This window comes from Chlamydomonas reinhardtii, chromosome 11 (genome assembly GCF_000002595.2).
Source record: "Chlamydomonas reinhardtii strain CC-503 cw92 mt+ chromosome 11, whole genome shotgun sequence".
Taxonomy (NCBI): domain Eukaryota; kingdom Viridiplantae; phylum Chlorophyta; class Chlorophyceae; order Chlamydomonadales; family Chlamydomonadaceae; genus Chlamydomonas; species Chlamydomonas reinhardtii.
The window spans coordinates 3,053,600-3,069,996 of record NC_057014.1 but is presented as its reverse complement, the minus strand read 5'-3'; the positions used below and the strand labels follow the sequence as shown (position 1 = coordinate 3,069,996).

General features: G+C 62.7%; 2 protein-coding genes across 2 annotated transcripts in view; both read right to left on the bottom strand.

Annotated features, from left to right (window-relative positions):
- Window positions 1-1,371, bottom strand: part of CHLRE_11g478966v5 (uncharacterized protein) — a 24,032-nt gene extending 22,661 nt beyond the window's left edge. Inside the window, exons 1-3 of the mRNA XM_043067687.1 lie at window positions 1,171-1,371; window positions 900-971; window positions 10-504 (exon numbers count right to left, since the gene is read on the bottom strand). Coding sequence (XP_042919692.1) covers window positions 10-504; window positions 900-971; window positions 1,171-1,227 — 624 coding nt within the window. The 5' untranslated portion in view covers window positions 1,228-1,371. The remainder of the gene's footprint in view (window positions 1-9; window positions 505-899; window positions 972-1,170) is intronic.
- Window positions 1,372-1,419: 48 nt separating this feature from the next.
- CHLRE_11g478950v5 (uncharacterized protein) lies at window positions 1,420-15,051 on the bottom strand. Its single transcript, XM_043067686.1, has 17 exons — window positions 14,809-15,051; window positions 14,110-14,525; window positions 13,771-13,913; window positions 12,271-12,365; window positions 11,819-12,025; window positions 10,683-10,781; window positions 10,248-10,349; window positions 9,775-9,896; window positions 9,166-9,581; window positions 7,627-8,891; window positions 7,363-7,443; window positions 7,123-7,211; window positions 6,650-6,872; window positions 5,746-6,488; window positions 3,221-3,803; window positions 2,473-3,109; window positions 1,420-2,336 (listed from the first exon to the last, which is right to left on the bottom strand). The coding sequence occupies exons 1-14, from the start codon at window positions 15,022-15,024 to the stop codon at window positions 6,333-6,335; spliced, it is 3,630 nt and encodes a 1,209-aa protein (XP_042919691.1). The 5' UTR covers window positions 15,025-15,051; the 3' UTR covers window positions 1,420-2,336; window positions 2,473-3,109; window positions 3,221-3,803; window positions 5,746-6,332.
- Between the last annotated feature and the right edge of the window lie 1,346 nt (window positions 15,052-16,397).

Here is a 16,397-nt window from a genome sequence, read left to right as displayed (position 1 = left end):
GTCCGGCGCGTCGAACGGCAAGGGGCCAAGCTCATCCTCGCCAGTTGTTGCGGCGGAGCGCTGCTTGGATCCAGACCTCCGTGTTAGCCCAGATTTGAGCACCATCGCCGCAGCTTCCGTGCCGGCGCCACTGCTGCTGATTTGCCCCGTACCGCTGCCGCTTTCTCCGCAGGCGACCTCCCCGCCGCCGCTGGCGCCCAGCCACGGGGTGGGTGGTGGTTGCGCCTCCTGGCCCTCCGCAACGCCCGAGGCGTCACTGACATCTAACGGGTTAGGCGCCGCAGTAGCCTGCCGCGTTGGCGCCCCGCTGGCGGCAGCTGACGGCAACTGCGCGCCTGCGCCTGGCCGCTCGTGCTCAAGGGGGTATCTAGAGCGCGCTTCGCCAGGGGCTGCAGCAGCCGGGGTCCGGAACGGCGTGTCCCGGGTATCGTACTGCAAAACCCCGTTCGCCTGCGCCCTTTGCACCAGCTGCGTTGACGCTGGCTGCATCAGCATCATCGACGTCTGCGTGGATTGTGGATTGCCGGGGTGAACGGGGCGAGAAACAACGCAGGGCAGCCGGGACGCGCGGCGAACACGTGCCGCAGGCTAATAAGGGGCAAGCTTACGGTGACGCCAGGCGGGCGCAGCAGTACCGCGGTTGAGGGCCGACACAACCTAGGCACCCTATTATGCTACGAAACTCGTGCCATGTTGCCAGTTCGGAGAAAGGCCTAGTGACGGGATATACGGTCGGTTGATGGCGAGACGAGTCGAACATCTACAGGTGGGTCAAGCTCAAGCAGACCCAGCGCCTGGCAAGAGGATTTGCTATCAGCCTGCGCTAATGCCTGACCTAACCCCCACAACGCGGCGGCATGGTGAAATCAGGATGTGACGCGCTGAAACCTGAAACTCACTGCGCCGTCTGCCTGGCCCTCATCCTGACAAAGCTCGGCACTCTGGCGCTCACACCGCTCCGCAACCGCATCCTGTCAAGGGGTGGAGACGGGGGTTCTTGAAACGCGGCTACGGCAGCCAAGCCACGGCCTGAGCAAATATGTATTCTTGTAACAGCCATATTCAGGTAATTTGTCCAGCTAATCATGGCCCGGGCGCCCTCTGTCGGAACCCTCTGAGTCCGTCCGAACCAGCTCCCTTGAAGCGCCTTGCGCCTTCTAAAATTCACACCTCCATATCATATCGCTGCCGCAGCTCCTCCCCTCCTTGCGGCGAGCGCCCTGTCATTGGTGAGGCCCAGCGCGCGACTACCTTCGCAGCAGGTTATTGAGGTCCTTCATGATAATTCATACTGCTAACTGCCGCTGGGGGCGACGGGGTCTGAGTCTCTGCTGAGTGCGCGGCGTTTCGAGGAACTGTGAACAAGGGAACGAGCTGCAAATACTCGAGGACGTGTCAGGTGCAGCGAACATATAGCAAGGCCGTGTATTAATGATAAAGCAAGAGTGCCCGGATGAGTGAACCCGCGCTGAAGCGGCAACACAGCCCATCATCGATTGTCGTGTTCTGGTTCGCCCATGGCAGGTCATGGCCGCGCTCTGCCCCGCTGCCCGCATACCCGTGTCCACCTTTGTCTGGGGCACCGCTTCCTGTCAGAAAGGTACATATGGTTGCGATATTACAAAGAAGGGACAATCCGACCAAGCAAGGGTGCCCAGCACCCAAGTCAAGAGGGACCATCTCCGGCCCGAAAGGAAACCACCCTCCCCCCAGTTGGCTACCGACCTTCCACAACCGTGCAACAGGTCTTCGCGTAAAGCGTGTCTCGGCAACTGCACATATGATTGCGATCTTACAAAGAAGGGACAGTCCGACCAAGCAAGGGTGCCCCGCACCCAGGTCAAGAGGGACCATCTCCGGCCCGAAGGGAAACCACCCTCCCCCAGTTGGCTACCGACACATATGAAGCCCGGTGCAGCTCTTCCCTTGACCCCCAGCCTGACCCCTGGGCCCCGGCGGTTTCACAACCCATTCACACCCAATGCATCGGCTGCACCCTACGGGACCTCGCCAACCTGCCTTGAACCCTGTCCCATCACACACCCAATGCATAGCTCCCCCGCGTGTACCGTCGGTTACGAGGTAACATGTGCTTTCGCAACTTGCGCTACTGACTGTCTACTCTCGTGCCGCCTGCAAGCCCACTCCGCCTTCCGCTCTGGTATAAGTACGCATTAGTTCCGCAACACTCGTCAATAAAATGCATGATGGCGCGGGCCTCCGGTTTCCAAGGCACGCAAAGATCGTGCACACCACCTTGTAACACCACAAACACACCACCGTAACGCCCGCATGTCGGGACTACGCGACCTGCCCCTTAACCTACCCCGCTTCGCCTATGGATGCGGATTACAATTGAAGGGACAGCCCGACAAGGGGGAACGCCGTACCCACGCCGCGAAGGGCCATCTGCGACCCAGAGAAACAACACCCGCCCCCCGGTTGGCTGCCGACCTTCATAGTGTAACGCACATGAGTCGAAGCCAAGCCGAAGCCCGCCAAAGCCCCACCGCCACGTAACACCCCTCATCTCGTTTAGGTCTTTTGGCGGCAGCACCGACGCACAACAAGGCGCGACAGGCCAGAGGTCTGCCGACATCCCCATCAAACGCAAGCACCACACATTTTCTCGTCGGCGTCACAGACGCGCAATGTCTTGGCCCGGAGGCCCATGTCCGAAAACGTCTGTGCCGAAGCACCACAAAGGGAAACCGAGCCGGAAACTGACCAAACCACCAGTACACCACAACACCTCGCTACGGGCACACCGCCCTCCACCCGCCCCACCAGCGAACTAGACCGACCCACCAAACAGGCACGCGCGCACCCGGAGGCGAACAGGAGCACCAGCCGCCCGGGCGCCCGGGCAACAGCCGCCCGGGCACTCACAACCCGACACCCGGGACTACCCGACCAGCGTGACCTGCTGCCTAACGGTCCCTGAACCGCCATGCTACGAACGGCACCCGCAACCTAACTATCTGCTGAGCCAGCAAGGCCGCCGGTGGAGACGACGGCGGGCCAGGCGGCACGAGGAGAGGCGCCGAGGAGCACCACGGAACATCGAAGCTTGCGCCGGGCCACGAGCGACCACCAGGGCCACCCGTAACTGCACACACGAAACCAAAAAGCGACCACAGAGCAGAACGAGCGCGGCCGGCCACCCAGACGCGGCCAGCCGCCACAGAACGCGCGATACCGAAAACAGGGCGCGACGCACCCACCCAAGGCCGAAGCCATCCAAACCAAGTCGTAGCCAAGTCGTCAAGCCTCACAGAGCCCGCAAAAGGCTACAAAAAGTTAGTGACGAAAGCCAAAGCCGCCAACGACAAGGGGTGTCAGCTTTGTACAGCTGGAAAATGGGCTGAGCCCCTGATAGAGCAAGGGATGTGATGATGGGCACCGGCGACATGAATAGCACCCTTGCAAGCCCAGCGGGACTGGCAAAGGGGTATGCCAACGCCGTGCGAAGGCACCGCCACGCCCTGTCCACGCCACTCCACACATGAGTCCATGGTACCTCATTCCAAATCCCTCACAAGCACCACAAACGGCTAGCCGGGCTCGGGCGCGACCGGGGCCGCGACGCATTTAAGGGATCGGGATCGGCACGCATGGTTCGCCTGTTGCACAAACTTTCAACACTCTTGCCCCAAGACGCTTGTCGTCGACATGTTTTGACACATGGATGTAAGATATTCAGGGCCCGAGAGCTATACTCGCGGACTGAAGAAAGTCAAGATGTCCATGGACTCGCGAGGTCGCTTCTCGCTCCGGCCGAGTTTTCCCTGCCGCCTATTTTTCTGCAATAGGGAATAGCAATTAATAATACGTGGCACTCGCGGTTTGCGCCAGTTTGGCACTTTTTGTCGACGCAGGCAGGCACGCAGGCAGGCACGGACAGGGGCAATCCTGGGGGGCTTCGCCCCCCCCTGGATCGCTTCGCTCGGGGGGCTCAGCCCAAAAATGTTGTGCGATTCCTCACGAGCCGAGGCTCGTAAGGCTAGGGGCTGAGCCTTAGAGGCTTGTGTGTTATGGGAACATTTGAATCGCCTATGAGGCTATGAACCAGGGGGGTATGGAAACGAAGTGCCAGACCCCATGCCCCGAAATCCCCCGGGACCCCCCTTGAGGGTGTGTGATGGGACAGGGTTCAAGGCAGGTTGGCGAGGTCCCCCACGGACGAAACCTTGTTGTTGAGGGGTAAAACCCCTCCATGAAATACCAAAATGGTGCCAATCGACTCCTCTTGACGAGCACCATCACGCTGTGCCGTCAGCGGTCCTGTTCTGAGACTTCGGTCACACGCGGGATCCTATCCATTGAAATCCCCTCGACCCAGCCCACACCGCGCTCAACTCTCTGACGTGTGACGGTTGCACAGTGTGCATCGGCAGCCTTGTGAGATGTTAAATCATGCGCACCAGCGCTAGAGAGCCCAGCCGTGGCAGTGCGCATGTGTCGAATGTGGGTGTGTGTTGGGACAGGGTTCAAGGCAGGTTGGCGAGGTCCCGTAGGGTGCAGCTGATGCCCATACCCTCAAGCAGACGGCAAACAGTTTGCAGTGGCAGAGCACAAGTGCATGGCTGGTCGAACGCCGGAGTTGTGTCGAATGTGGGGACAGGTCCACGCCCGGACGCGCAACTTAGCTTTGCCACGCTTTGTTTGTGCTTATTACGGCATCACGTGCACATATGAGCCTCGTACTGCTGCGTTTTGGCCATAGTTCTGCTTGTGGGGCGCTTCCCGAAATCCGCCAGGATGGGCTCCCGAAACCCGGTGGACCCCAGGGACGACGACCGACCCCCCAACTTTGGCGGCCCATAACTTCCTCACCAGACCCCCCCTGACGAAACTGAAAGCACGTGCACAATGCTCTCCTAAAGCCCTGTAATATTGAGCATGGCTGCATGGGGTAAGAACCTGAGCTTTCTACCCCGGTACCCCCCCCCCTTGTATGTGTGATGGGACAGTGGTAAGGCAAGTTGGCAAAGTCCCGTAGGGCGCAGCTGATTCCCATACCCAACAAATGGCAAACAATTGGCAGCGGCAGGGCAAGAGTGCGCGGCTGGTCGAACGCCGGAGTTACTGTTCTACCCCGGTACGCCCCCCCTGTATGAACCGACCTAAACCAACGATCGCTTGCGCGACCACCGCCGCAACCCTTCTGGCGCAGCTCCTGCGGTCCCTCACGCAGGGATCCCTACAAGGCCCGCCCTCCCCGGGCGCCTGGATCCCCTTTGCAAGGCAATGAGGCGCACGTTCTACACTAGGAACGATGTGACAAGGCACACTGAACTCATAAGAGGAATACAGCGCACGTGGACGGATGCATAATCTGAGCCCGGGTGCTGAGCATTGGACTTGCCGTCGTAGCTGACTTCTGGGGTCGTCTCCAGACGTTTGTGACTTTGGGTATCAGGCCAAAGGGTTGGGACGCTGTGCCGTTTGCGCATCCCTTCATATCTCGGGCTGTTGGTGGAGGCATGGTTTTGCGCTTGCCGTATGACGCTGATTCCCCGCCCCCCTCGCCGTGAGAGGTTGTGCGTGCTTGTTGGCTCTGTGTGTGGGAAGGATGCACGTGTGGGCGACCGTTCTAGTACCTGGACGCTTGCGCCCTGGTTAGTGCGTGCGCTGTGCGTGTGTCCTGTGGCCTAGACGTTTCCCGGCACTCCTGTGCCTAGGCTTGTGGCGTTGAGGCACAGCGGTGGGGCTCTGGCGGGTTGAGGCTTGGCTAGGACTCACTGTGCGCGGAGTCACACGGACTTTGCCCGCGGGAGGGTTTGCAGCAAAGTCGGGGTTGGTGGAGTCAAGTTGGGCCCTGATAGTATGTGATGGCTCGGCGTCTTCGGGTGCTGGGACTGTCCCCTCTGTAACATCCGCATCCATAATCTGGATGTCTCCGAATACCGTCCCGTATTGTAGGGTAATTGGGAGCGAGCCTGCGTGTGCGAGTACCCATCTGTCAAGTGTCGACACAACCTTCTCTACGCGCACCAGTACACAGCTGTTTGCCTATGCCGCCTCAACCCACGAGTCCGGATCCCTCTCAGAGTCAGCCAGCGACACGAAATCCTTAACGCGAGATTTGCGACAACTGCGCATACAGGAATCCATCTGCGCCGACCACTTGCTGCCGTTGCTCCACGGCGCAAGCAAGCGCATTGACGCAGCGACCTGCTGGCCCACGACAGCGCCAGCCACCCATTACCAATACGGCAATACCCACGACAAACCCAAACGCCCCGTCACCCCGCCATCACGCCATCACCACATCCTGCTGCACTGCAAAGAGCCACTGCCCTCAGCTACCACGCCTGCCAGCACGCGCCCTACTTGGCGAGCTGCCCCTTGCCGACGCGCGGCATGCCGCCTGCCACGGTGACCACCTTCTTGCTCTCGCGCTCCGCCTCCGCCGCGCGGCCCTTGTGGCCCAGCCCCTTGGCTGTGGCCTCGCTGAAGCGCAGCGGGTTGATGGTGACTCCCGCCTGGAGGGGAGGGCACAGGAATGCGTGAGGAGTTGAATAGACGGTACATAGAAGTGTCGCGAAGACAGCAGGGGGGGGGCCGGGAATGAGTGACGGGGGGGTGAAGGAGGAGGGCAGATGTGTCGTTGACTCCGGCCGCCGCCCCCAACAACCATGCGCACCTGCTTGATGACCGCGGGGCGGGTAAGGTCGCGGAAGGCCTGGTCGGGGTTGAAGTCGCGACCCAGCGGCTGCCGCAGGCTGCGCTCGTAGGCCTCGGGGGAGGTGAAGGGGAAGGGCGCGGCGGGTGCCGTGTACTTGGCGGCCTTCTTGTCCCACTTCTCGCTCACCACCACATACTTCATGCCCGCATCGCGCCGCCCCGCCGCCGCGTCCGCGCGCTGCCTGTGTGCGTAGTGGGAAAGTGCGGGGTGTGAAGCAAAGCAGGAAGGAACATCGGTAGGTGAGGGTCAGGATCCGGCAGGGGCTGACAAGTGTTTCACTCGGTTACTCGGTTGCCTTGTCAACATTGCCCGGGCAGACGTGCGTCCCAGGCAGAGGCGCCGCCGCTTTTCCCCCGTTTGGGCTGGTCTTTACAATCCCCCCCGCCCCGTTGAGGCCGTGCCAGCATATGCCACCCGACCAGCTAACTCACTTTGCTGCGCGGTCCTTGGCCGCCTGCATCCACTTGGGGTTGCGCTGCTGGCTGCTCCACGCGCCCCAGCCCGGCAGCGCGGACGGCTCCTGTGGATTTGGTGACGGAGGACAGGCGTGCGTAGGTAGGAGGGGAGCGAGGAGTGGGGCATGTTAGGAGGCGTGTTGGAGGCGAATGGGCACGTGTTGGAGCATGCTGGTCAGCCGCACGCACGTACTGGTGTGGTGTCAGCACACATACCTGAATGTCTGGGAGCTCCTCCGCCACCGCCGCCGCCTTCTCCTCCGCAAACTCAGCCGCGACGTCATCGCCGGCGAACGCCTGTGTGTGCGGAGTGCGGCGCCAGCACGTGGGAGACCCACGTGTGCGACTCAGGTGTCAGGAGATAACAGAGGCCTGCCTGGACAGCGCATGCAGCAAGAAACGTCCAATAGCACTCAGGACTTAGCAACCCGGGTGCAAATCACTGCTCCGATGCGCCGTTTACGGTAATCCCAAACGCACCTGGCGAATGAGGTCTTTGTTTGAGGGGGCGGCCTTCATCAGCGGAGCCGCCTCGTCATCATCGCCATTGCCGTCGCTGGCGGTGCCGCCCGTGTCAGCCGCCGCGCCCTGCTTTTCCCCTGCTTTCCCCCCCTGCTGCTGCTGCTGCTGCTGCTGTTTCCCTTTCCCTGCGTGTGGTTGCTGCTGCTGGGCCGGTTTCGCCTGCCCTGCCACCGCAACCGGTGCCGCCACTGCCGCGCCGGCGCCCTTGCCGCCCTTGGCTCCACCTGCCGCTGCGGCCGGCTGTGCCAGCGCCGCCGCCAGTGGCTGCTTGGGGTCTAGATAGTATCCTATCCCCTGCGGCCCCTTCTTGAACGCGTAGCCTGGCCGCGCTCCAACGAACTTCTTTGACGCAACAAACTTGGCGGCGGCACCGTCGCCGCCGCTGCCGTTAGCTGCCGCCGCCGCCGCCGCAGCGCCGTCCTTCCTCCCTTGGAAGAGCCCGGCGCGGCCCGCCGACACGCTGCCACGCTGCGCCGCCACCTCCGCCAGCACGTCGCCGCCGCCGCCGCCGCCGCCGCGGGTGCTGGCGGCGCCGCCGCTGCGCCGCCGCTCCTGGTCCGCGTCCGCGTCAGCACCGCCGTCAACCAGCAGCAGGTCAGCCTCGCTCGAGACTAGCAGCCCACGCCCGGCGGCGCCAGCGGCGAGCGCGGCGTCAAGATCCGCCTGCTCGGCCGCCGTCGGCGGCGCGGCGGCGCCGCGCTTGGCTTTCTTGGCAGCAGCAGCCGCCTGCCGCTGCTGCTGCTTCCTGCTGGCTGCGTCCACTGCCGCCGCCTCCTTCGTCTTGCGGCCCAGCCGCTCCGCCTTCGCCTCCGCGTCCTCCGCGTCATCAGAATCCAGGTCAGATCCAAGGTCTTCGTTGCCGTCGTCAGCCTCTTCGGTCGCTGCCGCTGCGGCGGCGGCGCCGCCGCCGAACCGCCGCCGCCCAGCGGTGCCGTTGGCCGCCGCCGCCGGAACGCCATAGCCCACCAGCCGCTCTAGCGCATCACCGCCGGCACCGGTCATCCCGCCATCCCCGTCGTCCTCGCCGTCGTCGCCAAAGCCGCCGCCGCCGCCGATTGCCCCGCCGCCGCCCGCCGCCGCCTGCTCGTCCAGCTCGCGCAGCAGTTCCTCGGCCTCCGCCGCCGCCGCCAGCCGCCGCCGCTCCAGGGCACGCTTCATGAAGGGCAGTGCCAGAAGGCCCTTCTTCGGCGCCTCCTCGCCGTCGGCACCCACCGCGCCGCCACCTGCATCAAGTCGGTGGATGGTGGCGATGGGCGCGGGGGACATGTTGGTGAAAGAGCCATTCGGGTGATCAGCGTCACGGGCGTTGGGACACCGACACCAGGCGCAATCGGTACTGTTGCATTTTTGCCATCAGCAACGTAAGAAAGAAAACCGGTTCACGGAATTTCGCCCCAACGGCCAAAGGATTTCTGACATACCAAACTTAGCAGCCCCATGGTTTTCGACCTTAACCCTCTCCTAACCTCTCCCCTCATCAAGCTTCTTTTCGCTCACCTGCCAGCAGCTCCAGAGCCGCGCTTCGCGCCCGCCCGCCCGGCCTGCCACCCGCGCCCGCGCCCTCGCCGTCCGAGGCCGAGGTGCTAGCGTCGCTGTCGCCCTCATCCTCGCTGCCGCTGCCGCGCCGCCCCTCGATCTTCCGCTTGAGCTGCTGGCCCAGTTGGATCTGCTCGGCCAGCGCCGCCTTGGTTCCAGGATCCACCTCGAGCTTGCCGCGCTTGAGCGCGCGCCTCGCCCAGCGGCTGGTGTTGCGGTGGCGCTGCGTGAGGCGCTCCTTAGCGCGCTGGAACTCGGCCTCGATGGCGGCGGCGCGCGCGGCAGCGGCCTCGGCGTCGCCGTCGCCGGCGGCCGCGCCGTCCGCGGCGGCGGCGGCTAGCTTGGTGGCCTTGCGCTTGGCGGCCTTAGCGAGGTGCCTGCGATGAGCAAGCGGTGTATTGTACGGTATGTGAGTGCGTTGGAGAACCTTCTCCGCTCACCCAAACCAGCTCGTCACGAAGCCTTGCCATTGAATCACAAGTCGTCTATCCTTACCGCATCCTCTCCCAGCACATGCACACGCCCACACGCCCACACGCCTCACATGCCCACACACGCCCACTCACACACCTATGATACTCCTTGCTCTTGATGGCCTTGAGCCGTCGGCTCTTGAGCTCGTGGTAGAACAGCAGGCTGCGCAGCTTGGCAAGCCGTTCGCGCCGCTCGCGAGCCTCCTCCAGCGACAGCGCCTGGTTGGAGGTGGGGGAGGACAGGGCGGTGCAGGGAGGTGAGCGAGGCGCAGGCGGGCGCTGGCTGCATTGGAGAAGGGCTCTTGTAGAGGGAGGGTTTAACAATCATGACTAGTTAAGGCAGTGGTAGACGGTGGACAAGCTTGGGGAACAGCAAGATGGTACGGGGATGCTAAGAGGAGGGGACAACACGTTGGGGACAACACGTTGCGTCCTGGGCTCTGTGCACGAATTACAGGAGGAAGCGCCGGCCAATGTGGTGAAGTGAGGTCAGGCCAGCCGACAGCCGAAACATACAAACACACACGCGACCGCCTCCGCCCCCGCATCCTGCCCCTCCCCCCCCCTCACCTTGAGCGCCAGCTTCTCCTCCGCCTCCTCCAGTGCTTCAGCATTGGCGGCCCCCGCAGCCTCCAGCAGCGCAGCCACCTCCGCCTCCAGTGCGTTGTCGGCCTGGGCGGGATGGGTCGGGGGTTTGCAAAGTAAGAACATTGGGAACAGATGTGGTTGGGGGTGGAGGCTGGTGGAGGAGGGTGAAGGCGGGTGAACGAGGGTGGAGGAGAGGAGAGGAGAGCGGAGAGGCGGAATCTGGATGCTGGAGGAGAGGAGAGGCGGAATTTGGATGGTGGAGGTGCGGGAGGCGTGCCTAGCCCCTTAATCACGCTGCCCGCTATCCTAAGCAGCACGTGTGCAACAGTGCAACTCTGTGCGCCACTGCAATGCTACGCAAGCAGGCGGCACACGGCATGTGGCGTGCAGACAGCGGCTGGGGGCTCCCTCTCTCACCGAGGGCGTGTGCTGCGCCACCAGGGCCGCGGTGGTGTTGACGCGCGGCACCTCGTCCCGCCCCGCCACCAGCCGCAGCGTGGGCGCCTCGCGATTGGCCTGCGTGGGCGCGGGCGTTGGTGTTGGTGTTGTGAGCATTGGTGTTGTGGGCATTGGTGTTGTAGGCATTGGCGTTGTAAGCATTGGTGTTGTGGGCATTGGTGTTGCCAGGCATTGGCGTTGCCAGGCATGGTGGTGCAGTATTCGAGGAGTGGTGATGATTTGTTGTGATGAGTTGCCGGCGATGATACAGTGTCTTGAGAGGTGCAGGCGTGATGCAGGCATGCGGCAGGTGCGCGACAAGGCCAGAGGCCCGCAGAGGTGCAACCCGCAGTAAAGGCGGATGCTGTTATAGTTGCATGTGTGAGGCAGGTGAGTAAGAATGTGCCTGCCAGAGGTTGCTGCCAAGCTCATGCGACTGCGCTGACGAAGGATCAGTGCCATGCGCAGCCGGAGCAGAGCGGCCGTTTGCCAACAGGTATGGGGTACTTTTGCGACTCTCCTTCAACACTCCCACACGGTGGTGCACGGGGTATTGTACACAGAGGCGCAGGGTGCGTGTGCGTGCGCTATACGTGTGTTTGTAGACTGTGCCTGCCAGAGGTTGCTGCCAAGCTCATGCGACTGCGCTGACGAAGGATCAGTGCCATACGCAGCCGGAGCAGAGCGGCCGTTTGCCAACAGGTATGGGGTACTTTTGCGACTCTCCTTCAACACTCCCACACGGTGGTGCACGGGGTATTGTACACAGAGGCGCAGGGTGCGTGTGCGTGCGCTGTGCGTGTGTTTGTAGACTGTGCCTGCCAGAGGTTGCTGCCAAGCTCATGCGACTGCGCTGACGAAGGATCAGTGCCATACGCAGCCGGAGCAGAGCGGCCGTTTGCCAACAGGTATGGGGTACTTTCGCGACTCTCCTTCAACACTCCCACACGGTGGTGCACGGGGTATTGTACACAGAGGCGCAATCGTGGTGCTTGGCATGCTGCGGCCGTCCCTGCTGGTACATGCTCGCTGCCTACCGTATCCAAAAATGCGCACAGGCACGCCGACTTTTTCACGTGCACATCCACCCATGCAATTGCACACGCCTCCCCTACCTTGACGATGCTGGTCCATTTGGTCACGTCCTCCGCCGCCGCCTCGTAGCCAGCCTTCCGCTCCTGTCGGTCCGCCACAATGCCCGGGAGCGGCACCGACACCGGCCGCAGGCTGCTGCCGCCGCCGCTCTTGTCCGCCCCGCCCTTCTTGCTCTTGCGCTTGCCGCCCGCGCCGCCGTCATCGTCGCCGCCCGCCGCGCCGCCCACCTGAGATCGGTACGGACATGAACACGCAGAGGGCCTAGTCAAGCCACCGCTGCTGATGGTTACCACCGCTGCAGGCATGCCGACTCAATCGGTGCGAGGGCGTGGCGCGTGCGGCGTGGGCACCCGAAGTGTTCCCCGATGTATCCGCATTGCATACGATATCCAGATGGGATCCGTCATGCCGATAGCCATAGCGCAACCACAGCCCGTAAAACAACCAGGACTCAAGGCACGCCCGCACCCACCTTCTCGAGCAGCCGCCGCGCCGCCCCCAGCTTGCGCCGCTCTTCCCCCGTGAGGCCCGCCAGGAGGTCAGCAATGCTCAAGCCGCCGAGTCCGCCTGCACGGGGCGTTTGCACGTTTCATGTGGGAAACAAGCATCAATAGATGGAGAAGCACGGAGGCGTATAGTGCGATGTGTAGTCCCTCAGATACAGCGCCAAACTAATGCCGCAACCATTGAGGAGGAGGCTGCGACCTCTGTATGCAACGCTGGTGAGCGGTGCAATGGCATGTGTGTAGACTAGACTGTGCCTGCCAGAGGTTGCTGCCAAGCTCATGCGACTGCGCTGACGAAGGATCAGTGCCATACGCAGACGGAGCAGAGCGGCCGTTTGCCAACAGGTATGGGGTACTTTTGCGAATCTCCTTCAACACTCCCACACGGTAGTACACGGGGTATTGTACACAGAGGCGCAGGGTGCGTGCGCGTGCGCTATACGTGGGTTTGTAGACTGTGCCTGCCAGAGGTTGCTGCCAAGCTCATGCGACTGCGCTGACGAAGGATCAGTGCCATACGCAACCGGAGCAGAGCGGCCGTTTGCCAACAGGTATGGGGTACTTTCGCGACTCTCCTTCAACACTCCCACACGGTGGTGCACGGGGTATTGTACACAGAGGCGCAGGGTGCGTGCGCATGCGCTATACGTGGGTTTGTAGACTGTGCCTGCCAGAGGTTGCTGCCAAGCTCATGCGACTGCGCTGACGAAGGATCAGTGCCATACGCAGCCGGAGCAGAGCGGCCGTTTGCCAACAGGTATGGGGTACTTTTGCGAATCTCCTTCAACACTCCCACACGGTGGTGCACGGGGCATTGTACACAGAGGCGCAGGGTGCGTGCGCATGCGCTATACGTGTGTTTGTAGACTGTGCCTGCCAGAGGTTGCTGCCAAGCTCATGCGACTGCGCTGACGAAGGATCAGTGCCATACGCAGCCGGAGCAGAGCGGCCGTTTGCCAACAGGTATGGGGTACTTTTGCGACTCTCCTTCAACACTCCCACACGGTGGTGCACGGGGCATTGTACACAGAGGCGCAGGGTGCGTGCGCATGCGCTATACGTGTGTTTGTAGACTGTGCCTGCCAGAGGTTGCTGCCAAGCTCATGCGACTGCGCTGACGAAGGATCAGTGCCATACGCAGCCGGAGCAGAGCGGCCGTTTGCCAACAGGTATGGGGTACTTTTGCGACTCTCCTTCAACACTCCCACACGGTGGTGCACGGGGTATTGTACACAGAGGCGCAATCGTGGTGCTTAACATGCTGTGGCCGTCGCTGCTGGCAACGGTTCTCCGCTTTCTCTCGCTGTACCGCACGCCCACCCCACGCGGCCCGGACTCCTGGCGCCTCCTCCCGCCCTGTGAACCACCTCGCTGCCCTCCCGCCCCGGCACGCCGGGCCCTGCTCCCTCCCTCCGCCTCTCTCTCCCCTCCGTCTCCTTCTCCCCTCCACGTCTCGCCACGCCCACCTGCTGATGCGGCCCCCGGGTTGAGTCCGAACTCGGACTCGGGATACGCCTCCGATAACACCGCGGCGTTGGGGTCACGTGCCCGCTTGGCGCCTGCCCGCCCGCCCTTGCCGCCGCCCTCCAGGACGTCCCGCAGCATAGCCCTGAGGGAAAAGAGCAAAGGTTCGGCAGGTGTGTCATTGTGAGCGTGCGTGTCGTGAGATAGGGCAGGCAGGCAGGAAGGAAGACGAGAGAAACAGCGCCTGACCCGTCCCACGGCGACGCGCCGCCGCTTGGGTCCTCATCCAGAAGGTCGGCGCCCAAGTCCCAACCACCAACAGAAAGCACACACGTACTCACAGGTGGCGCTCCTCGTCGTTGTCCTCCTCATCGCCCTCGCCGTCCAGGTCATCCTCATCGTCATCCTCATCCTCATCATCATCCAGAAACAAGTCGGCATCCGAGTCATCATCGCCGTCCTCCTCCGCTTGCTCCCGCGCGGCGGCCGTGCGCTTGCGGCTGCTTTTGGCCCCACGTGGCGCCTCCTCCTCCTCGTCCTCCTCCTCCTCGTCGTCGTCATCTCCATCCCACACGTCGCCATCGTCATCGCCGACGCCGAGCGTGCCGCCCTCCTCGTCGTCATCTTCGTCCGCGTCCACCTCCTTCTCGAACCATGCACCAAACTTCTTCTTGTCCTCCTCCGTGAAAGCCATCTCCTCATCAATCTCCTCATCCTCGAAGTCCGAGGGCAGCTCGTACTCATAGTTTTCCACCTCCTGCGGTGGTTGCGTGTGTGGGAAGGGACGGGGCCCTAGGCACGTCAACGGGGCGGGGGGCGACCAGAGTCACGAGAGGTCACCCCGCCGTCAAATCCATCATATCGTGCACATTTGGCCCCGAGTAGCCTGTAAGGGCCTGCTAAAACACGCTTAAACGAGCATGGCTGTAGAAATGGCGGTTCGCAAACCAGCCTATTCTTATGTCCAAGCTTTGCCAAATCCAATACCAAGTAAAATTGCATCCTAATCGCCGTTCTGCGCTGCATTCCGAGCAACTCACGTCGAAACGCTTTGCATTCTTGACCTCATCAGGGTCCGAGTCCTCTGCCTCAAAAATATCGTTATCTAGGGGCTTTGAACGCCCCTCCCGGCGACTCTGCTTTGCGGGCCGGGCGCTCGGCCCGCCGCCGCGAGGGCCGCCACCATGCTTCCGTTTGCCTTGCGCCGCGCCCCCTTTCTGTTTGGCCACCTTGTTGCTAGATTTAGGGCGAACCATGCTGCCGGCCGGCTGCCGGAGCTGGCGAAACTGCTTAAACAACTACTTGCATCGACAGGAGTTGCACAATTAGCACAGGGAGCGAGTCAAATGTTACAGCATCAAAGCGAAAAGACTAGTTGTCAAAAGAAAGGTGAGGCCAAAATGTAGTGCAGGGTCACAGCCTCGACTGGGGTTTGCACTCACGGCGCATGGTATGCTGCGGCACGGCACGCGCCGTACATCCTCCCCCGTCTCCCTTGAGGGTTGTCATCGTCCCGGCAGAGGAATGAGCTGGCAGTATGGTACAGAAGCTCAACGGGGGATAAGGCAGCGGCGCACAGCACACGGCTAAGCCTGGCTTGATCCAGCTATTATTGACGTGCTTGAAAATTGAACAAGAGAAGGTGGCTCTCCCTTGCAAGGGAAAAGTGGGCTGTGCCGCCACGCCACGTCCTCCGTCTGAGGCCGAAGGTTCCGATACTAGCCTCATCTCCCGGACATAGCCGGGGTCGGTTTGTACAGGCACCGCCCGCCATATGTGCCCAGTCGCGCCCAGCTATCAAGCACTACGGTAGTGCAGCAGGCAGCAGGCCAACCAGACAGCAAGGAAAACACCCCTGCCGCTGCAGCCGACTGCCCGCTACGCCATCCTCGTCAGCACAGGTCGCTAACCAGACAACACCGGCAGGTCTCAACCTGCGCGCCGGCGCCGCTTTGAAGGCGGCGCCGCGCTGTCCTCCTCCACGTGGCCTTGCCCGCCCCCTCTGCTCCGAACATGCGCGCCGCCACTGCCGCTGGGCCCAGGGCCGCCCGTGCCGCCACCACCACCGGGCCCAACGCCGTGGCCGCTGCTGTTGCCGCCGGTAGGCGCGGTGCCACCGCTGCCGCCACCGCCGTCTCCAGGCCCTGCACCGCCGCCACCGCCACCGCCACCGCCACCGCCGCCGCCAGGCCCTGCACCGCCACCGCCGCCAGCAGGTCGCAGGGCTGCAGGCCGCGGTTTGCCAAGCAGCATCTCCATCAGCGCGTGCCGCATGTTTGTAGCCGAGTTGGCATCGCGGCCCTGCAGTTCAACATGCAAACAGGGCGTGTGTCATCCCATGTGTCATCCCGTGTGTCACCCCGTATCATCTCCAAACCGCCCTGTGTCATCCCGTGTCATCCCGTGTCATCCCGTGTCATCATCTCCAAACCGACCTGCCGACCCAAACCTGCCCCAAACCTGCCATCCCACTTACCCACACAGTCCCGCAGTGTTGGCACACTTGGACGTCGCGGGCACGCGAGCCACCAAACGGAATCACAACTTCCAGGCAGCGCTGCCCGTTACCAAGCAGGCGCCGTCCGCACTTCGCACACACCTGCTCAGACACAGAGATAGGTTTGCGCCA

Coding starts and splice junctions, on each gene's coding strand:
- CHLRE_11g478950v5 (XM_043067686.1), bottom strand. CDS start 15,024: ATGGTTCGCCCTAAATCTAGCAACAAGGTGGCCAAACAGAAAGGGGGC. Junction 14,526..14,808: donor AGAATGCAAAGCGTTTCGAC/GTGAGTTGCTCG, acceptor CAACCACCGCAG/GAGGTGGAAAACTATGAGTA. Junction 9,897..10,247: donor AGGAGAAGCTGGCGCTCAAG/GTGAGGGGGGGG, acceptor ACCTCCAACCAG/GCGCTGTCGCTGGAGGAGGC.